Source organism: Oenanthe melanoleuca, chromosome 5 (genome assembly GCF_029582105.1).
Source record: "Oenanthe melanoleuca isolate GR-GAL-2019-014 chromosome 5, OMel1.0, whole genome shotgun sequence".
Classification (NCBI taxonomy): Eukaryota; Metazoa; Chordata; class Aves; order Passeriformes; family Muscicapidae; genus Oenanthe; species Oenanthe melanoleuca.
In genome coordinates this window covers 11,421,695-11,444,563 of record NC_079339.1, presented here as the reverse complement: position 1 = coordinate 11,444,563, position 22,869 = coordinate 11,421,695, and the positions used below count along the sequence as shown (strand labels likewise).

Genomic DNA, 22,869 nt, shown 5'->3' with positions numbered 1-22,869 from the left:
GCAGGAGTTACAATCAGCTCATGCCTCACCTCACCAATTAAAGCATGAGGGGACAGGCAAATCACTGTTTTAGGCTTTGATTCAACACAGTATTTCAGCAGAAGTTTCAGCTTTAATTTACTTTCATTGTGCTGAAATACTTTGCTGGAATGAAGCCTCAAAGACCTTTATTTTCCCACCTCTGTGTTAATCAGAGCAGCCCTCAAGATACGATAACACCTTCTGAACCACGAGTTCCCTGGCTGCAAAGGCTGCCTCTCATCAGCAAGGCATGTTGAAGCTTTGGAAATTTGAATAATTTTTTACTTTTCTAGAAGCCCTTCAGGGGCTGGGCAAACTACAGAGATTCCTTCAAGCCTTTCTAAGGTGGTTTGGAACCAGAGAGTGCAATTTTTGAAGCTAATAAATATTGTAGTTTCATGTTAATGTATTATTAATACATTTTTTAATTTTAAGAATATAATTTATTTTTTTAAGTCAAATAATTAGATTTTAACGTCCTGGATTGAAAATTCCCTGTGGCAGAATCCTTCTGTAAAGGGTCCAACTCTGTGCAGGGGTACACACAGGGAGGAGAATTCCCCTGCTGCTGCCAAGCACTTCTCCTCAGCTGACCTTCAAGTGAATCTGGGTGTCTGCAGGAAGTTTAGGATGGAGTGGTTACATTTGTGACCTAAAAGAGAGTTCTGAAGTTGCTGAATTTCCCGTTAATAAATCTGATTTCTCTAGGCTAATCCATAAGGTGTTTAAAATCAAAACAGTGGGTTCATATTACATGGAAAATTGCATGAGTTTGGACTGTAAAAGCCAGAGAAATATTTTGCATTGTGATTTATATTATACAGCAAACACTTAATAAGAGGTGAACTAAGAGTCACCACCTGAGGTCTTTAGTAGTTGGCCTAAAGTATGCAGCTAATATTGTATCTCTGATCAGCACCCAATACCCTTCTTTTCAGAAAATACAGACAAATCTGTGCATATTTTAGGTTACTTTTTCTCTTGATGGCACAGGAGGCCTGCCAATGGAAGGCTCTACTCCTAGAGTTTGAATAAAATTAGGAATTCCCCAGTTAAATGGATGGATGGGAGCAGGTAGGGTTCCTGTGAGGATCATGGTGAGCCTGTCCATTTGGCCCATCTCAAATTCAGCAGCCAGTTCTGAACATTTCACAACTTAATCTTAATACACACTGCAAGAATTGTTGCTACAGCCAACCTCTGGCACTGGGTAAAGAGCTCCCTAGAGCACAAACAACAGATTCCCCTGGCTGAAACACCTATTACCAGAATTACATACATTCACATGTGTTACCAGCAGTGAGGTAACACCTCAGTCCAGCAGCTGGTGAAAATCCCTCACTCTGCACAGGAGCCTGACAAAGCAAGAGCCTTGCTCAGTAAGTAGGGTGGGTGATTGCAGCCCTGCCATTGCACCCTAAGCCTCCAGGTCCATGCTGTCCTCCCAAGCCAGGCTCCCCCCACCTGGCCAGCAGCAGCCTGATGCAGAAGTGAGAACCAAACTTTGCTTTTGCCTGGGGTGAAGGCCAGAGTCCAATCACAGTGGCTCCCCTAATTTGAATGCTGACATATTTGCTGCAAGTGACCTTTGTGATATCTCGTGGAATGCAAACAAGTGATAACACTGGCAGGGAGAGAGGGGCACTGAGACTGAGGAGGAAATGCATATTTTCCACATCACATCAGCCCAGTTATCAGTTATTGTCCTTTGCAGAAATCTTTTAACTATACTTACAGCTCAAAGAGTGAAGCTGTTTAACCTTCACACCACTTAAATGGCAGTTTTGGCCCATGAAAAGGAGCTAAACCCGAACCTAAGCCTTCTTTTACAAGTCACACTTCAGATTTTATCTGGTGCTTTCCACAGGGCAGCAGAACAGCCAAGGTTGTAAAATTCTCATAAAGGAATCCCACTATGTCCTCACTTGTCTGGCAAAAGCAGTGCTGCAGTTCCTTATCAGTAGGGCACCAGTGACTTTTGGGAGAGGTCCAGTGACTGCTGAAGGTGAGTTATGGAGAGCACAGGCAGCAATGCCTTTGTCCTATTGATGATTCCTAGTAGGAGATTTTTTATGATGAACCAAAGGTTCATCACTGGTTTACTTCACTGCAGTGTCAACGAGCACAGTTCATGGAGCAGACTTGCCCAACATTTTGTGTCATCATCTGCGTTCCTTTTCTGGTCTCTTCTTCTCATATTTGACAGAAAACTTAGTGGGCAACATCTCCATTGATAAACTCTTCTCTAGCCACATCCCCTTCTGCTTTAGTGTGCAACATCCTCTCCTGGCTTGTGCTGTTTTACCCTACCAGCATGGATCCATCACTGACACTGACTGAACATGTTCCCACAGCCTAACAGAGATGGACACCATGGAACGGGATGTGCCCTCAGAGGTTCTTTTTTTTTAAAGCCAATGGATTTTTCAGTCACATAAAGTAATTCAGATTTTCAGTGTTTGATAATTAAGAACTCATTAGGACATATCAAAGAAGCAAGTGCAGGTTCATTCTGACTATACAGGAGGCTTTCTTTTTGGTTTTCATCCAAATTTTGCAAAAATCTCCAAAAATTACATAATTTTCCAGATTCTAGCTCAGTAAGAGCATTTTCAGAACCAGCCCCCACCTCCTGGGAACACCCAAGTGACAGTGAGGGGTCCCACAGAGAACCTGCAAAGCACAACCCTGGCTCATGCAAAGATCAAGGCTGCATCCCATGGAGCTGAGCTGCAGAGCAGAGAACACTGTTAGGAAAGCTCTCTCTCTGAGAGAGTAGCTTTGAAGTACTTAATTTAAAAAAAAGCAGAGAGCACTTGATTAAAGGGGAATGTGGTATTAACAAAGGCATTATTTTTTACTCCTGTAATACTTGTGTGTAAGAAAGGCACATGAAAGCCCCTGGAGAAAGAGACACGCAAAGTGCCCTACAGAATGAGGACTTGCCCTTTCAAGAAAATGGGATTTGGGGGAAAAAGTAATTGCTTTGACACATCAGCTACCTGCCCAAGCTTTGTCAGGTGGTTGGAAGAAAAACAGACCAAACACTTCCAAGTGTGAAGTTACCCTTTGTATCCACAGAGTTATCCAATCCCTTTCCTGCAGGACAATTTGTTAGCATGAATCCAGAACAAAAGTGGTCTTGGTGCAGGTGCTCCAGAGGAGAGTTAACTCCTTCTTTCCACACTGGGACCTTTGCTCCCACCAGTCCCTGCTCACTCTGGGGGTTTCAGATTCCCAGGCTATCAGTCCACTGCTAACAGCAGGACAGGTGTAAAGCAGGATGAAATTTTTTTCTAGGTAGTAACCAATGAGGGGAGGACCAATGTCTCCCTAATCTGACTCATTTAAAAGAGGGAATCTAAATCCTCTTGCAAGGAGCAAAAAGTCAAGTTGGGAAGATGTTGCAATTTACTGCCATATTGTTCCAGTAAGCAATCCAGAAGGGAATTACCAAGCAGCACGGTGGTCTTCTTCATATCCCATTTCCTTTCATGGGGAAGGGACAGAGAATTTTTCTGCACAAATTGGAAGGGGAAAAATTATGTTTTCCCATTGTGAAGCATCGGCCAAAGCCTGGAGTGACATAAATAAATACCACTGTAAAGTAGGGGAGGAGGGAAGGAAGAGAAGGAAAATTATCCAAGCTTTACCCTTCTTGGGACATGGCATATTAAAAATGCCACTGGAGTTTACTGCACATTTAAAATGTCACTGTGAGGTTGTTTTCTCTGGAACTGTGGAATATTAAACAAGCCAGAGATTCGAATGTTCATTTTGTTTCTTGGTCTGTCCCTTTTGCCTGACACACATTTTCCTACTGTCCGTACAGCTGCTTTGTTGGCATCAGCCATCACACAATCTAAGTGCTGGAGAAAGTAATCCAAGTGGTATAAAATACAATTACCTCTTGAGAAGAGCGAGTAAAGTACAAAATTTCTCTCAAGAATCTTGAGAGACAGCTCTGCTAGCTCCCTCAACAGGGGCTGGTCTGGCTCTTACTGGAGCAAACAGAAACTCTCTGGTTACGTACATGAGAAATGGATGTTTTTACTGCAGAATAAATTCTGTCTACTAGGCATGACTGCACATTGGATAATTATACAAGGGCTCATTCCTTCCACTGCAGGAATTAGTGAAAGAAATTCTCTAGCTTATCTTCAGCATATCAGACCAGACAGGCACAACAATCCTGACAGTATTAAGACAGCACTTCAAGTTCTTTGGATAAAAATACACCAGAAGAAATGTCAGCCATCCATACTTCTCCTGGGTTTAGACAGAAGATCTGTAAGCTATTATGCATTCTATTATGCAGTAGTTTGCATCTCCAAACATCTTCTTTAATGCACAGTTGATAATTAAAAAACTACCAAGATCCTGTAGCCTGTGCTCAGAAATGGTGTAGATCAGTCAGAGATTGGCAGCAGTTAATTCTCCCTCACAGGCTGGTTTCTGGCATGTATTTGTTGTCAAATTTCTCTCACCTTTCCTCCTCTAGAGGTTTTTGTGATGGGGAAAGTAGAGGAAGCCTTTATTGCTGGCCAAAGCTCACATCTGTGTACCAAGCACACTTCTTTCTAAACATGTGCTAATACACGTGTTTTTGCCTTTTAAGCTGCAGGTTGTCAGACTTTACAAGTGTTACAAGATGACAGTCTGACTGTCATCAGACTGGAAAGGAGCATTCCCAGGCAGTTGGTGAAGCTGTTCAGACCTGTCATGGCCACGATTAGTTTGTAAGAATTAAATCCTACTTTTGTTAATTAAAAAGGAACAATAAGGAAATAGAGAATGAGCTTGCACTTTAGTAATCTGCCCCAAAGTTTAGCTATTCTTGTTTTTCCACTTGACCTTGCTACTGGACTGAGGAGCAATGATTTGCTACTAAAACATTGCCACTTATCTCTTATTTAAATTTGCAGCTTTTAACTTCAGCTACAAGATCATGCTATGATTTTGGCTGCTAGGTTAAAGGATGTTTTTGAGGTATGCACCGAGAAATGGGGACCAGGCTACCTGTGAGCTCTTGCTGCCAGTTTCTAGCATGGCCCCAAAACAACAGATTCAAACATGAGGAGGAGCATCCTGGGCACAGCACAGACAGCCCTGAGCTGTGTCTGTGCGTGAGAGCAGGGAAACTCTGCTGGCTGTTCTGAAAGCCCTTGCCCTTCAACACAAGTACACTCTGCTCCTCCTCTGCTCCAGAGCCAACAGAGACATGCCTGGGGCTTGACTTCCCCACTATTTACATATTTATGCTCTGTCCTGTATTAGTCAGTGTTTCTGTCTCCAGCCTGTAACCTTTGGTCAGGTCTGGGATCTGCCTGCACTTTCTACAGCTGTGCTGGAAGACAGACTCCTCCTGCAGGGAAGGGTAGGGGTAGGGTTTTTTCCCTGAGGCCCATGCTCCTGCTTCACTGAGAAGTAGCTGGAATATCTCATATAAAACCAAAATTCACAAGAATGAAAAGCTGTTTTTTTTCTAAAGAGCAGGGGCTCTATAGAAACATTTCACAGCCCCAAAAGTTTTCTAAAGGCCACTGAGAGGAATATTGGAGGATTTGGATCCAAAAAACAAGCCTCATCCAAAAACTTCCACTGACTGTGGCTGGCATTGGAGTGGACCCATATGTGAAATGTAAGCAAAATATCCTCAGAGTCCTTCCCAATATGCTGGATTAGAGCAAGAGTGGTTTTTATTTATAAAAAATGGGGTTATAACAAAAGGGCATTGCTATGTCTGGGGCCATCCTTTCCCCTCTCCAAACATTCAGGGAAAAGACAAAGAGAGTGTTCTCACACACATGGATACATCACCTCCTCAGCAAACACATCCACAAATTTGGTTCTCCAGCATAAAAGTAAAACAAGCAGAGAAATATCTTTCTTCCAGTGTTTGCTTTCTATTTATTTTCTGTTGCTACCTTTGTGCCTGCAGCAGGGACAATGTTCCTGAGCCCCAGGCCCCGCTGGTTTTGCATCTGCTGCCTTTCAAACCCCAGAGGATGGCACTAGAGCAGCTCCCCCTTTGCAGCTGGCAGGCACAGGACTATTCCAGAGTTGGGGTGAACAGGCAGAATGCTGGGAACAAAAACAGGGGTTCCCAGTGGGACAGGGACTGGAGCTGGGATGAGGCAGCTGTCACCATGTCAGCTGTGCTTTCAGCAGATTTTTAAGGAATGGGAGGGAGCCTTAAGTTACCTCTTTAAGAGTTGTGATATCAGTATTATTATTATTAATTATTTATTATTATTATTATTATTATTACTACTACTACTACTACTACTACTACTACTATTATTCCAGGTTTCTTTATTGTTCTTTTTGTTTCCCTGTTGTCTTCTTCACTGTTCACCGAAAGCAAAATTCTGAAAGATTGCATTCATTTTTGAATGTGAGCAAATTGCAGAGATTTATTCAGCCAATTTCAAGCAGAAAAAAATATATAATCAACTTACTGGGGCAAAATACCAAAACCTATTTTCACATATCTAATTAGGCCAACCTCTGTTGTGCTGCTGTGTTGTTGTGCTGTAATTCAGAACTTTGCTGTTTTTTCCTCTCAACTTGGGAGCATCACTCTCTGTGTTGACAAACCATCTCTTCTGCAAACATCAAGGATCTTAAATTTTGGCACATTCTGGGCACTATAAGAACCATAAATAACAACTTATTGAATGAATCTCACTTCAGTAGGCATGACTTTCCCAGACTTGTACAATGGGTGAAATCTTTTATTGCTGGGAGACCAGTGAAACAGGCAGCCACAAAAGCCCAATGCATCTTATTGTTTGAAGCCTAAACCTCAACATCATTTATTTCTAAGCTAGTTTTTGGGTACATACAGAAATCAAATCCTTGTAAAATCATTTTAATTTCCTGCTCTCATTCTTTGGGCACAGAGTGGACCTGCAAGATATTTCACTTCTCTTTTTTTTTCCCCCACATTACTGGTAAACTCCAGTTTCAGCCAGGATGCCCATAAACAAAACTCATGTCAGACAAGGCAAAGGTTCCAAGAAGACAGTTACTAGCTCAAAGCCAGAGTGTTTCATTTTAGACTTCATCCCTATTTAAACCATGAAAATCTCAGTAAGTATTGAATTTAAATCCACTGTCACTTTCTCCAGGCTCTTGTCAAAGGACTCATTATTAGATTCTGGTTTACAGTACCTCCTAGATCCCCATGCTGAGAGGGACCACACTGCATGAAGCAGAGCTGCTGCACACACAGGGCAGGAGGTGGTCTCCATCCCAGAGTGTCTGGGATTCCAGACAGACCAGGCAACAGATAAGAAAGAGGTGCTGTGTTTCCAGTGACACTCAGCAGGTCAGAGGGTTCAGAAGCATAGCTCAGGATCCACAAGTCTGCATGCAGAACCTTAGCTACCACATCAGATTTTGTCATCCTCTTACCAAATGAAACCAAGTATATGCATACAATAAAGGCATGTGGATGTAATAAAGGATATGAACATAAGCCCTTTTTGTAAGAAAGGTTCTGTCCCTTCTTACAGGAGCAACCACAAAACCTCCCAAGCTTCTCAGATCCACCTCAATCCCCTCTTTTCTCCTGTGTTATGGCCCTTATCCCTTCACCCCTTCTCACACAGAAACAACAGCTCACTGGAGAACAGCTTCTGCAGGAGAGCACAATGTAGGGATCAGTGTTTCCCAAAAGGGATTGTTATAATTTCTGGTTCCTGTTGGCCCTGGTACCCTATTTCTGTGTGCCAAAAGGGAGAGCAGCATGCTGCCTGTAAGCAGAACTCTTATTCAAGGCCTGTGGGACTAGGCAGCTACCAAGAGAAAGGCAAGCCTGAACTTCCAGCCAGGGCTGCAGTGTGTATAAAACCCTGGCTGCCTGATGAATTCCTGGGTTACCACAAGTCCTCAGTATCAGCAACACCACTGTTTTCCATGCCAAGCTACCTTGATCCTGTCAAAGTAGGTTTAATTGCTGATTTTCTCTGCACAGTGCCCAGAGCATTATATGACATTGGCCAGGCCAGCTGTCCCAGGGAAATGCTCCAGGAAATGGCTGCTGTCTGTCTCATCCCTCATGGCTGAGGATCTTTCCCACAGCAAGCCATCCCTGCAGGACTGTGCCTGTGCTCTACAGAAAGCTACAGAAAAGCAACTGGGAACTCTAGAGCAGAGCAGCAGTTGGCAGCAGCACAGCAGAGCCCTCACTTTTGTTGTACCATTTCTGTGAGTTTCCACTCAGATCACTGTGCCACTGAAGAAATGCATATCTGTCAATCTGAATTACAATCAGACTCATGGGTGCTGAAAGAATGGTGAAACAGAAACAGAATGAGGTGAGTAAACATGCTGCAGAAAAAGTCAGAAGGAACACACCAACAGTATTTCTAAAGCTACCTGCCCCAATATTCATGGTGTGATTCATATATCTACTAAAGTACTGCAGAAACCCTGGACTAGTTACACAATTCTCATCACAGATTTATGTGAAATTAAGTCATCCAAATGGTCATTCAAACCAAGGGTTACTGACAAGAGAAGGATGAAATAAAATGTTCCTGTTGTTCTAGACACAAAAAAGACTACTAAGGAAGTAACTTTATAACCTGAGAAGGGTCTGCAGCTTTAAGAAATTCTCCCCTAAAGGTTGTAAAGCTTTTACTATGCAAAGTATTTTTGCTATTATATACACTGGCGGCCACTAAGTGCAGCTATTGTTTCTGGCGGTCATTCAGAGGAGGTCGGGACTGATAAAGTGTTTAGCAGAGTTTGTTTGGGTAGATCCATCTGTGTTTTTAACCTCCCATACAGTCTCTGGTGTCCTTTTAAAAGATGCTGGATGTTCCTGAGTCTAATAAATGACAGGCGTTATTTTTATTTGCCATTTTTTATTAAGTATCATGCCACAGAAAAGAATGTCTTCTTTACATTACCCATTCTTTTCTGTATGGATTATAGAAGCATCTAAAAGCAGGATGTTTCTTTGCTGTGGGGCAGGGATGCAGCTTACACAGAGCTCCCATTTCCTTGGGAAAGGCCATGTGGAGTTGTGGCCTGTTGCTCTCACTCCTTACACCTTGGGCTGAGTTCATGCTTCAGAGGAACAAAGAGGGGAGACTGCAACCAAAGGGCAGGGAAGCAAAAGGTATGTTGAAAGGTTCTAGCAAGGAGCTTCCAAAAGGGAATGTTTTCAGGTCATGTCAGCACCAGGAAAAATATCCTAAAGAGTTGGGAAGGACTGTGATAGCAGTTTAACACTCCCACCGGATGGGTTTGGCAGGGCAGGAATTGAAACACAGCCCCACCATAAGGTCTCAGTACTGCACAGAGCAAATCAGGAGATCTCTCTGCACCTCACTTTCCTGACTGCCTGCACTGCATGAGCACAAGGTGAAGCACCTCAGTGACAACCTCTGCTGCTCTTTATGAATACTCTGTGTCCAAAACCTGAAAGAAACATTGCTGGCACTACACTGCATCCAAATGCTGACTGTGAAGAAGATGAGAAGCTGTATCACCATTTTACAGATGGAACATCCATGGGTGGAAACCCTCCAGCGAGAGGCTCCTCAATCTGAAAACCTCTTTGTGCATTTCCTACAGCCCTTGGCACGCAGAGCAGCCCTGTGTGCCCCAGGCCCCGCAGTTACCTGAGCTTGTCTGCCACGAAGATGACGCGGCGCTCCAGCAGCAGGGAGGCGAAGATGCGGATGATCTGCCGCACGCTCAGGCACTGGAACAGGCACTCGAAGTCCACGTGCTCCAGGCGGGAGTCCATGGGCCGCCGCAGCTCGAGGACCTGCGCACACACACGCTGCAGTCAGCTCTGCTGCCAGCGCTGCCCCAGGGCCAGCCAACCCAGCCCCCGGGGCAAGCTGAGCCTCCAGAAAAACGCTACTGCACAATTCCTGTCCTGCCCTTCTTCCCAGAATACAGCTGGGTGCACTGCCTGCTCTCACCTCCAAGGGAAGCACAATTCTCCCTTCCAAACATTCTGTAAGAGATGTAAAGCTTGCCTGAGTGGACAGTGTGAAGCAAGTAACAATCAAATACTGGAGCTGGAAGCTTACAGGGTTGAAACAGCCATAAAGTCAAGGTAAATTGGGTTCTAAGTTTGGCTAACAATTCATATTAACACCTAGATAGGAGCCTGGAACTCAACTAAAAGGCCAGGAAGACTTCAAACCCAATTTACTTCATTTCCACTCTTCTGTGATGTGCAATTCACTAGATAATGTTTAAAACCTTTCTCTTTTCAATTAAGATACGTACACATGTATATATACTTAACTGGGGAGTCAGGACAAGGTCTTAGATGGTGAGTTGTGACATCCCTTTACAGTCTAATTTTCATACTTCATCCATGACCTCAGGCCCTCTCCTTCCTTTTCTCAAATGCCTTTTCCTTGATTCCTTTATTATATCTTCCTTTTACTCTGCAATTGACATGTTCAGATGTGGAACTTGAAGGCAGAGGACAGAAAAAAGAAGAGGGAAAAATAACGTGAAGAAGAGAGTAACAGAAGGAGAAAAATATGAAGCACAAAACACCAAATGATGGACTATTGAGGAATTTGAGGAAACAGAAAGGAAAGGGAAAAAGTTGGCCAACTTGAAGATCTGCTGAAACCTCTGAATATATATTAACAGGAACATGCATACATCATCTTTTTTCCATATGTCCAAAAATCACCATCACTTTATTGCTTTAGACTAGGTTTATGTTTTCATGCACATGACACCACGTTCCACAAGCAGATCAGGTTTTAACTGGAGTAGCCCTTACAAAACTCGTCACAAACATTGTTTTAAGGATATGCTCAAGATTACAGGATACCATAAACAAAATAAGTTCATATCAATTTAGTTGTGATATTGTTTGTGATCAGTGACACACAACTGTACCAAGAAAGCCACTCCTAGAACAGTATGCAGCAAATCAAATAGATTTGACTTTTTAAAGTCTGAAATACAGGAACAGTGAGATGTGTAGACACCCATCACTCAGCTGCTGCCCCAAAGAGCAGTAAGAAACAAATTGTGGAGTGACTGTACCAGGAAAGGCAGCATTTCCAAGGAGCCAAACTCCTCCTCACAGTCAGCAAAGGTGCCCACTTCCATTCCTAAGCACTGGGATTGCAAGCTCAAATCAAGTGTATGTGCCAAATCATGAGGAGCTGATTCTACTGCAAACCTGCCAACACGAAAATCTTGCTGCAGGGTAGGATGCAATGCAAGTTATGGCAGCTTTTACAAATACCAGGGATGTTTTCTGCTGCCTGGCAAAGCCTGCTGCCTCAGTCTGCTCATCACAAAGAGATACACTGTCTGCTTCCCAATTAATCACCATCTTTGTTTAGGCAAGAGGAGCCACAATGGAAGGACAAGATTCTGTTCCTAATTAAGCCAGTGCATTCCATTTAAATAACGAGTTTGTACTAGCACAACAGAGAGCAAAGCTCAGCCAGAAGAGAGTTGTTTGTTTGTTGGAATTATCTCAATATTTCTCTCTGGGAGAGTTCAGAAGCTTGAGCAGAGATGTTGCAGATCCGTGGCTGCCAGTTACATTCCCACAGAAAAAGCATTTTCAGATCTTTTCCCTGTTATGCCAATCACCCTTTCAGATGTTGCCTCTCCAGAAGAAAATGGAGGTGCCTTTAAAATGCCTTGCAAGTCACTTATACAAGGAACCCTTTACATTTCATACCATACATTACAGCCCATTCCTTTGAAGTCAGTGGCATTCCATTTAGATTCAATGCAAAAATAACAAAAGTACTGTAAAACTAACCCTAAGGAGTGTAAAATAACCCTAAGGGGGAGTTTTTTCTCTCTGCTTTCACTAGCTGGGACAAATTCTATTCCCATTTTCAGTAATGTATCCCCTGTATATGCTTGCCCAGCTAAATGGAGCTACTGTATTCTTATGTAGGGGCATGCAGAGAAGAGAATTTGACACAATGAATGGCTGGCCAGCCCCAAGCTGCAAAAGCCTTTTAATCAATACTGCCATTTTCCAGTAAGGTACATGTCTAATGCTAAGCTTCTAGCTACTTGAGTCAGGAATAAAAAGAAATGGTGTCTATTATATGTGTGCACACACACACAAAAGTTTTACATGATGTGCTTTCCTTTGAGAGCCAGTTAAAAGGTATTTATTAGCAAAGAGAGCCATTTAAATGCTGCTGGTCACTCCTATCATGGCCAGGACCTGCAGTAATAAGGTTTGAAATAACAAGCAGCTGCTGAAGTGCTCAGGTACAAACAGCATGAGAAACTCACACTTGCCTGTTACCACTGTGATAAATCCCAGCAATGCTGCAGTCTCTGAACTGTACTAGGTCAGCACACTGGGACATTTGTGCTGACTGTTTTTCTTACACACAACTTATTAATAAACATAAAATAATAAATACATAATTATAAATCATCAAGGCAAACTAGCATTAGCATGTCCACAGTGGGGCAGCTCATGCTCTGCTCATTTTGAGAGTTTGCCACCCCACATCCCTGCAGGATCTGTTTGTCTCCTCCTGTTTTTCTTTTGCTGTTTTGATACTGGAGTGGTAAAGGGTAAGGCTTTGACTTGCAATGTTTGCAGTTGCTTTTTACCTCATTTCCAGCTCCAGGCAGGAAGGTTTTGACTTTGATTGTCTTTCCAGGTGCAGGAAAAGGAGATTCCATCAGACTTCTCATAAATGGATAAACCAGGGCAGCAGATATTCCCCTTCTCCTTTCAACCTCATCTAGGATCTGGTCCATTAGTAAGACATAAGTGAGAGAGAGACAGAACATGTCAGCATCACATAGACTTTTGAAGCATCCTTTGGCCCATGTGTCCCTAAACACATAGCAGATCTAAGTTTACATCTCCTCTGCCATGTATTTCTTCATTACCATCAACCCATGTTTTTTGGTTACAAAATGAAGCCTGTTTGTGAATGTAATTAACATAGTGGCAAGGAAAAATTAACAAATCTGGAAAAGAGGAAGAAGACTTAACATGACTAAAGGGATCTATATATTGTTGGGACTATGCCTGAACAACAGGGTGAGCTGAAGGAGAGAAAGATGAAGACAAATCCCATGATCACAGCCCAGGTCAGCATCATGTCTCTGTGGTACATTTTAAAATTTGTATTAAGGAGAAACTTTCTTCTGTACTGAGCATCTTTTCCATTTCAACTTAGAGGGCAGAAAAAAAGCCAGAGTAGTCAAGAAAGCAATGTTGCCACTATGATAGCAGGACAGAGCTCCTGAAAGGATCTCAGCAGTGGCTGTCAGGTCAGAGTCTGTGCTGAGCTGGAGACCATGAGCTAGCCCTGCAGCACACCCACTGGTGCCTGCATTAAGGTCATTTTCTCTTGATGAAACAGCAGGCAATCTAGTCTTGAAATAAGCAGATGGAACTTCTTAAAGATAGAGGAGACTATTATTTTCTTCTCTCTTTGGTCACATGGGGCAACATAAATTAGATCACAGCTAAGTTTTCCCACATTAGACAGAGCATATAGATGATAAAGCTAAAGACAGAAAGCAAGGTTCAAAGCAGTTAGTGGTTTGACCTGCAACGGTGATCTTTTAACCAGCACTCCAGAGCAAAAGGCCATACAAGAGTTAGTGGGCCTGAGCCAGGCATTTTCTCTTGTTTCTCTTGGAAATGATTTTCACTGAAGCAGAACATTAAAAGACACTTAAGCACAAGCTGGTGACCTGTAATGAGAGCTGGTGACACCAAATGCCAGCAGAGGCATTCACTGGTGCATAGCTTGCCCTTCCTCCCTGTGACATAATGAAGGCTTAACTAAAGCAAAGCTGCCCCTGTATACATAACTTGCATTCCAGTCCCTGGAAGTGGCAGATAATCATAAATGAGGACATGGATTTCACTCTTGATGTACTTTGCAGCACAGCCATCCTCAGCAAACAAGACCAGCAGCAATGAAGCAGGGCTGTGCCCAGGTCCCCTGTGCCCCTGCACACTGCCAGCACTCAGCTGTGCTCCTGCAGCCACAGGATTGGCTACTTGGTGCTTTCTGTGCCTGGAGGTGGGGGTCATGTGTGTGTCATATGGCTGGCTCCAAGGACCTCACAATGCAAATAAAAGGAGCATTTAAACCAAATAAAAGTTGAACAGAGATCCCAAGAGATAAAATGGTCAGAAACATCTGTTGAAACCATGACCAAATGAACTGGCTGGAAGTTAAAATATCTGTGGTTCTCAAGTCTGTCTCAGCAATAGGTATTGCTGCAGTGAGTGAGCAGGAAAGGCTTTGTGGAAGACAAAATTAAAGCAAGTTATCAGAAATAGGATGATAAACATTTTAAACCAGAGGAGTCTTTTTGCTTTTGTGATAAATAATATCCAAGATTTAATATGCCATGGTCTTTCATCATTCACAGTGTAAGATAGAGACAGCTATTCATTGTATTGAGGGCCAGTTGTCTGACCTTACACCTCAGCTGTGCTGATACTTGGTTGAAAGGAAGATACTTTTTTTTTTTTTCTTCTCCCAAGTCTTCCTTTGAAAAGCAGAGCATTATGAAATTAGATAAAAACAAAATAGCAAACAAACAGCCTCAGGAGTTCTGTCCACAGGAGTGTGGTGAGCTGGGTGATCCTCCCAGAACAATGCATTCCATTTCACTTACAGATATCTCTGTTTAGATACATATTATGTCTAAGAGACACTGCTATAAACCCTTGATTTTGAGCTTTATGTCAGAAGCAAAATTGCAATTAACTATTTGCAACCCAAATGCTGCTCTTCACACAAGGCTTGTGTTAAACTAAGTTTCATCTAGAAAAACTTGAAACCTGCTTTAAAGATAATAATCTGTATGATCATTAGATCATATGAACAATATAAATATTATGATTTTTATTAACAGCAATAATTTACATGCTCATTTCAACTTTATTCCTATGAAAATTATCAAGTAAAATCTGTGAAAGTTCTGAGAGATTTCTCCTATCTGAAGTGAAAACCTCTGGCAAATTAAAATACAATCAATTAAAGTTGGGCCAATTAAAAGATCATCTGTGCTTTATCCTAGACTCCTAGGGTGAAAAAAAAGCCACTAGTGTTAAGTGTATGGAATTCACATATCAAATAATCTTTTTTCTCAACCTCATCATTCCACAGAGTGTTGGAGTAAAAGTGGTACTGGCCCATCATCCAAACTATGGATGCCAAGAATTACAGCTCAGCACAGAAAGGCTGTAGAAAACAATGGAAAAAACTTCAGTCAGCCAGATCATACAGACACCCAGATGTTTTCTGAATCAATTTCTGCCTCAGTCACAGAAGTAATAAGACATTATTTGATGAATCAAATAATAGGGCTGGAATATCCAAAACAGCAACTGTAAAATAGTTATCTCCCATCAAAGGAAGGAATTCATCCAGTCTGGTTCATCACTGCAGATGTGTCAGTAAACAGTCAAATTAAAAAGCAATATTAAAAAAGATCTCCTTACCTTGGAAAATAAGTCAAAGCACCCCAGGCGGCTGATGACACAGTAAACTTCAGGTAGGCGTGGGCCTTTTCCATTGGGCTGGTAACAGCAAAGAGGAGATGGGAATTGCACATTAATGTGGAGCCATGGGGAAATACACTTCTCTGTCTGACCACACAGTTGGCCATCATGTGACATCTCTCACTATCTGCTTCTCCAACTAATAGCTGCTCTTGGAAAAGCATCATATTTCTTCCATAAGACAGGAGACTGAAAAAAGCGGTTAGAGCTTATCCTCTTTGGAAATCACAGTGTGTTGGAGCTGTATCCCAGCATTGCTCCAGCTTGCAGCCATAAAAGTACATGGAACCAGGGCTGGAACTCATGCCTGTCCCCTGCTCCTGCTGCAGCACCCTGGGGCTGTCAGCTGCAAGAGGAGAGCTGCCACGCTGCAGGAAGCCTAAAGCCATCATGGCTTTAGGTCCCCACTCCCTCTCTCCGTGGTGTTCAAAGAGAGCTCAACCCACAGAAAGCGAGCTCACAACCTAAACAAGGGCAGGCTGCATGAGTAAATCATTAACTTCCTCAGACCAACTCATGATAAACATGAAACTCACCTAACCTAAACAGTGGCAAGCCTGAATCAATGATACACATCCCTCCCCAAGAGAAACTGTAAAGACCATCCTCTATAACCATCCTATGTAAGATTCATCCTGGAGAAGCAAATGGTGCCTCCTCAGCATACTGGACTCAGCTACCCTGCCTGTTCCACTCATCTTTGTCTCTTCCTTGGACTCTACTGGTGCAGTGATCAACTTTCCCAGGGAGTGTTTGAAATTCACATGCCACAGAGATGACAATCAAGAGAAGCTGAGGGGCAGCTGTGCTTTTTAAACCTGAATATTGCACTCTAGACTTGGACAGTCAGCAGGTGCCTGCCTGTTACAATGAAGACCACGAAAAGAATACCAAAGCTAAGTGAACACAGATGAGTCTATTTCTGGATCCAAACCTGCTCGCTACGCGTCACATCTCTGAAAAAGCAGAGCCCTTTTTTGTCCATATTAGGTATAAAATCCTTTCTAAAGGCACTGAGTGATTATATCAAGCATGTGGGATTTTGGTTAAAATCATTGTGTCAAATCTGCAGGAATGCCGAAGCCATGCCAGGAGCTTTGGACAGCTCCCAGCCAAGAGCTGTCTCACTGAGTGCCAGTAAAAACATCACATTCCTGGGTCATCTATAAGACCAGAAACAATAACTGCTTAGCACTTATTCCAAGTTTCTCCTTTATGCAATATCATTGCTTTCAAATGTCTTAAAGGCTACATGTCTGTGGGAGCTGGGATTCTTCCCTCCCTGCTCTCACTGTGCAGGACATCCTTTTTTGTTATTTCAGAGATCTTCTCCTGCAAACAGCACAGCCTCACAGATGCACACTCATCAGCTGTAAGAGCAGCAAGCAAAAGCCTCAAGCAGAGCCATTCTGAGGGGCAGAACTTCTCAAATTTATAGCACTGGCAACCCTTCACATAACCTCCCCTGTCAGCCATCAGCTTAGATTGATATAAAACACCCATTAGTGCTTTAGTTACTTCTTTCTTTAACATCCTATGGGATGTGACACTCCTGCCTGGACTCCTCCCTCATCACTAGGGAAAACTCAGGCCCTGGGTCTGCCCATCAGTACCAGTGTAACCTCCTGTCTTCCCAAGAGGGAGCTCTCCCAGTTTGCAGGCTGTGCTCTACAAGGTAGCTACACAGTCTTGGAGTCACATCCTCCATCCAAGGTTCACTCCTGCACACAAAGAAGAGGTCCAAAGATGAGGAAAGCAAAATGCTAAAGCAGCCCAGCTTAGAGGCCAAGTGACTCTGACTTGGTGCACTGCACTGCTCCTGAAAGAAGAGAGATGGAGGGGATGATGAGTTTAATTTGCTTTCAGTTTGTTTTTGTGGAGCCTGGGATATTTTCAGCCTTAACCCAGTATCACAAAATGAAAATGCTAATGAGTTTTGATGATAACAAGACAGTTTCCCAAAATGACAAACATAAACTGACAAGAACTTGGCTGAGATGGAGAAGCTGAGCTCTGCATCTGAGCTGGTCCACACGTGGCTCAGGACAATCTTTTTTTATAGTGATTTTAATCTGAATATTACTGATTAAAGCCCACTCCAAAATCTTTGGCAGGAAAAACAAGAGGCTTTTGCTCCAAAAACTAAGCCTGCCATTTTTCTCTTTCAAATCCTACCTCCCTGTCCATGTGCCTGGATTCTATGGAGCCTTCAGAGATCTCCTCCCAGTCTGCCATAGCACTGAGCTGTGTGAGGGAAGTGGCCTTTGCAAAGCACATGCACTAGCCAGCATATCCAGAAACAGAGATATTCCTTAGTGATGCCAGGAATCTGAACAATTCAAACACTGCCAGGCTAAAATGAATAGTCAGTCACAAGCCAGTTTCTATGGAGGCTCTTGATTCCTTGTTAGGGCCAATCCAAATTCTGACCATGAGAAAATTGTGGGTGTTGTAAATCCAAAAACACTTCTTAAGACTGCTTGTTCAGTCTGTGAACCATGAACTGTGAAACATGAACTTTGGGTGCCAAAGCACTCAGTGCACACGGGGCTGTCAAATTGCTTGGGCAAGGGCAGGATGGAAGGGAGCAAGGACAAAAAAGGGTTTTCCAATAAGCTTTTTGCAGCTCCATAAACAGTCTGCATCCCACAAAAGTTGCTTTCACACTGTACTGAATGCTCTTCTCCTGCCCCCAGCAAATGCAGGATGTCAGTCCCTAACAACTGCTTTCCATGTTTTCAGGTAAACACTTCACATTCAGACATCTGCTCCTCCATGGACTCCTGGGGCTGGCTTGTCTTAGCCTAGAAAAGTGGTGGAGGATCAAATTTTATGTGAGAGGGAAGAGAGGCATAGGATGAAACAGCCCCTGCAAGGGTGCCCAAGTCATCTCTGCTGCTGACACGTGCACTCACTAGAAAAGCTGTTGCGGGATTGCCTTGGAGGTATCAAGATGTAACTGGAAAATTTCATGCTATCTATGGAAATGCAGATTGTCTGCTGTGGGACAATAGGTTACATTCCATTCTAGTCCTGTTCCAAAATGAAACAAAACAATATAAATACATTTAAAGGGGATACTGTATAGGATTTGTAGAACAAACAAAACATAATTGTCACTGTATCCCTTGAGGTAGTTTTGGCACACAGACCCCGAAAAAAGTCAGGAAGAATCTGAGATCTGAAGGAAAAAAAAAGTGGAACGGTTTGTTCATATCACAACATGCCAAAGGAGAGCAAGGCTGACAAAACACAATTGTTTCCTGAATGCAGGAATCTGCACACCAGACCCTGCAGAAGAGCAGCCAGCCATCCTCACAGGACCAGGCTGCCTGGCCCAGCCAGCCATGGAGCTTTTGCCAACGAGACTGCCAAATGCACCAGAAGGTGTGAGACACCTCTTGCTGGTATTACAAGAGCATCCCTCACCAGGACAGCTGGGGAACATTTTCTAAGGAATTAGCCTCACAGCAGTTGGCTTGGCTTAAAGTGGAGCAGTTTGTAAGAATTTTAGGGGGGTTTCACTGTGTTACATAATGTCTGCTAAAACCTGCATGTAGTTCCCAAGTCATGGTTACTGCATTTGACAGAATTTGCAGGCCAGGAATGGGACTAATTGAAGAAGATGCTGTGCCTTCCTGGACATCAGAGCCATCCTGGCATAAGTTTCCAAAACCTGCTCAGGAAATTGGACCCTCAAACACAAAAATCTGCTGCTGGTATATAAAGAATGCCTGCAGGATTTACCTGCTCCTTGCTGCCTGTACAAAATCTGTATTTTCAGTAGAGATGTATCACACTGAGGCACACACCCGTGAGGCTGTCTCACCATGCACCAACCTTTGCAGGGGTTGCACTTCCAGAGCTCAGCCAAACCCTATGGAAAAAGCACTTCAGGTGACCACTCAGATTCCACAGTTCTCCCAGCAGGACAGAAGGAGCTTGCAGCACCCAAATAAAAGAAGATCTCTGCTACTTTTGCCTTTTCCACAGGCAGAGGAAATCCTGAGATGTTTCTCTGCAGCTTCCAAAATCCCCTCTCTTTCTAAGCCCCAGTTTTGCTCTCAGAAGGGCATGGCTGGGTTTGCCCCACAAAGGTGAAGTGCACTGGCATCCCTCCTTCCTTTCCTTGGCTGTACCAGTGGGATGAGACATGTCAGCTTCTCTGTGCCAGGGTTTGGAATCCAGATTAAGCAAACTGAATTAAGTGATCACCCAAGGTGGCAGCAGCAGATCTGCTTTATAATTATTAGATTTAGCAAAGCACTACTTATTTTCTTTTTATCTTTTTGCTATTTATTGATTTTTGCCTTGTTCAGTGGAGGATAAAAATCTCCAATGCTGTCTCAAAACACCATTATATAAAAGTGTGCATTATTGATTTAATTTTGTTCCTGGTATTTTCTAACATACTCATCTTTTGCACCAGCTGAAAGTCAGTGTTCTATTTTTATGTTGTCCTTAATGTAGGGTGAATTTCACTGAGCTTTAAATGAGTAAAGAAAACCTATATTAATAGGTTTGAAAAACTGATTCAACATTCCTATATAAATTTTTTTTGTCTTTTGTTGTCACTGGTTATTTCAGTGTCAGTATGGTGACATTGACCAAGACCAATCATTTGGCATTTCACAAAGGCAAGCCCTGTTCATGATTACAAATTTACTGATATTCTCAGAGACACAAAAGTCTTAAACCACCTTTGCCTAGTACAGTGAAAACATTCCATAATTTAATTTTAACCAACATTTTCTGAGGTTTTATTTTTTCCCAAATAGACCTTTTATCCTTTTAAATGACAACTCATTTAAAAAAATTGAATTAAACTGCTGCCCCACATCTTGTTATGCTTATTGACACCAGCAAGGATGACTTCTAGGTGCTTTCCTTGTTCATCCCTGAGTTACCCCCTGACCAGCCCTAGATTTACTGCAGCACAAGCCTTCAGTGACATTTCCTGCCCACACATCAACCTTGTTGTGGCCCACTGTTTTATACAGTGAGTCCCTGTGATGCTACCTATGCAAACACCACCCCCAGAACTGATAAACAAGTTTTCTGTTATGTTGGCTTAATGAAACTTCTTACAAATAGAGGAACCACACACAGCAGTACCTCCCAGACAGAGCATCTGCTGTCTGCAGCAGTGCAGGATGGAGAGGACAGAGATGTGCCAGTGACAGGGACTTGCTCTGCTGGAAGATATTGGAGGCAGGTGTTCCCTGAAAAGGTGGGAAATCATGACAGAAAGGGAAGGGAAAGTGCCAGTGTGCCTTACTCTAGAGGGGGGACTGATTTACAAACTGCTGCAGATATTCATTTGGCACATAGAGTCAGCCAAAGACTCCTGCAGCATCCAATAGCCATACAAGCTTCCCAGCCCAGTGTGGGCAAGTCATGAGAACATGACAGGAGCCCAGGCTCCCCACCCAGTCACTCACTAACAGCTCCAAACCTGTCCAAGAGGTGCAAGGCCAGTGCAGGGACAACCAACTGCTTTCTGTTTGCTGCCATCCTGTCAGGTGTGCAGGATGGACACCAGAATCCCTGTTTGCATTGTGCTCCACCTCCCTTACCACACTCTGCAGATTCCTCCCCCTTGATACACACACACTGCTGTGCTCTCAGTTTATCAAGTGTCCAGGTATTTTCCAGGTGGTGAGACAACACTGTTTGTAGGCTCCCCACCTCACCTGTTGACCACCCCTGGTCATAAGGACTGAAAACTGTGTGAGAAACCAGACTTCCCACTGCTGGCAGCAGCCTGTTGCAGGGCTCTGAGCTGCAGACTGATGAGACAGTGCTGGCAGAGTCCTCTAAGATGTCAGCAGCTGCCCAAGACATAAACACTACTCACAAATGTTTAGAAATACCAGCTTTGCCTTTGTTTCCAATGTTGTAGTATCTCTGGTTGTGCTTGAAAGTATGCAACATAAATAATTTATGAAGTAAGTGCTCACACAAGAAACTTCCCACATTCTCAGATATTCCCTATAAACCTCAGGGTCTATCTGATTGAAATGGCCATTACAAATTTTCATTTTAACTTGATCTCCTTAGGTTTCCAAATTTCAGAGTGAGAAAACCCTGTTCCCTTTAAAAACCACAAGAAACACCCTCAGTTCAGACTGTAGCTTTGAGATCCCTTTTAGGAGAATTGTGCCCTTTGAAGTGAGGGTGATGTACTCACCAACAGCCTCCTGCAGTACCCGAAGCGCCGGCTCCCATCCTCCCCAGTCAGCATGAAAGAGAAGGTCTCACTGGGAGAAAGTGAATTAGATCACTTAGATCAGAACTACAGCATGGCAACAAGGTAGATCACTTAGGTATGGACACTCATCAAGTGAGAGATGCTACCCACATACTCTGTGGAAAAATTCTGTCAGCAGTATGGTTAAAGACAACCCAGCTGTCTTATCAGAAGAGATGGCTGCTGAGTGTCAGTGACTGCAGAAGAAACATGAGAATCAGATTTTGAGGGCAGTATTCCAGTGCTCCTTTACCTGTAGTTCAATCCTGTCTTTGGACTGAGCTTTTTGTTCTTCTAACCTTAAATATTCTCTGAGAATAGAGAAATCCTTTTCTCTATTTTTCCAGAAACAATACAGGTTCCCAAAATCCAGCTCATTTTATGTCTCTGTCTAGGATAAATACCATTTGTGACAGAGCAATGAAACAACAGTTTAAGGCTGCAATTACAGCACAGGTAAAGGGATGGGTCTGTGAATTTGTGCCTGGGCTGTGAAACATTCCTGACCGCTTTGCAAGTTTTAAACTGCATTATATAAAACACTTCCTTGTACTGAAATGCCAGGGTCTGCACAAATACAGATGTGTCTAGGGAGACCTTATTGTGGCCTTTCAATACATAAAAGGGGCTTCTAAGAATGATGGGAATAGACTTTTTAATAGGGTCTTTATCAACAGGACAAAGGGTTATGGTTTCCCACTACAAGTGGGTAGATTCAGACGAGATAAAAGGAAGAAATGTTTTACAGTGAGGGTGGTAACACACTGGGACAGGCTGTCCAGAGAGGTGGTGAATGCCCCATCCCTGGAAGCATTCAAGGTCAAGCTGGACAGGGCTCTGATCAACCTGATCGAGTTGAAGATGTCCCTGCTCATGGCACAAAATTTGATGACCTTTAAAGGTCCCTTCCAATCCAAATCATTCCATGATTCCATCTCTTTTGCCTATTCTGTTACTCTACACTTTTGGACTACCAGTTCTCCTGTATCAATGCAGGGGGAAAAAATTACATGGTTTTTTGAGGTCACTTTGAATGAAAAAGAATATGCAAGCCTGACTCTCCTTTTCC

At 43.1% G+C, this 22,869-nt stretch overlaps 1 protein-coding gene across 5 annotated transcripts in view; it reads right to left on the bottom strand.

Moving 5' to 3' along the window:
- Window positions 1-22,869, bottom strand: part of DENND2B (DENN domain containing 2B) — a 149,767-nt gene that overhangs the window by 11,543 nt on the left and 115,355 nt on the right. For all 5 annotated transcript variants that reach the window (XM_056492270.1, XM_056492268.1, XM_056492271.1 and 2 more), the window contains 4 exons: window positions 21,741-21,810; window positions 15,491-15,568; window positions 12,622-12,762; window positions 9,660-9,808 (listed from right to left, as the gene is read on the bottom strand). In XM_056492270.1, the coding sequence (XP_056348245.1) occupies window positions 9,660-9,808; window positions 12,622-12,762; window positions 15,491-15,568; window positions 21,741-21,810 (438 nt within the window). The remainder of the gene's footprint in view (window positions 1-9,659; window positions 9,809-12,621; window positions 12,763-15,490; window positions 15,569-21,740; window positions 21,811-22,869) is intronic.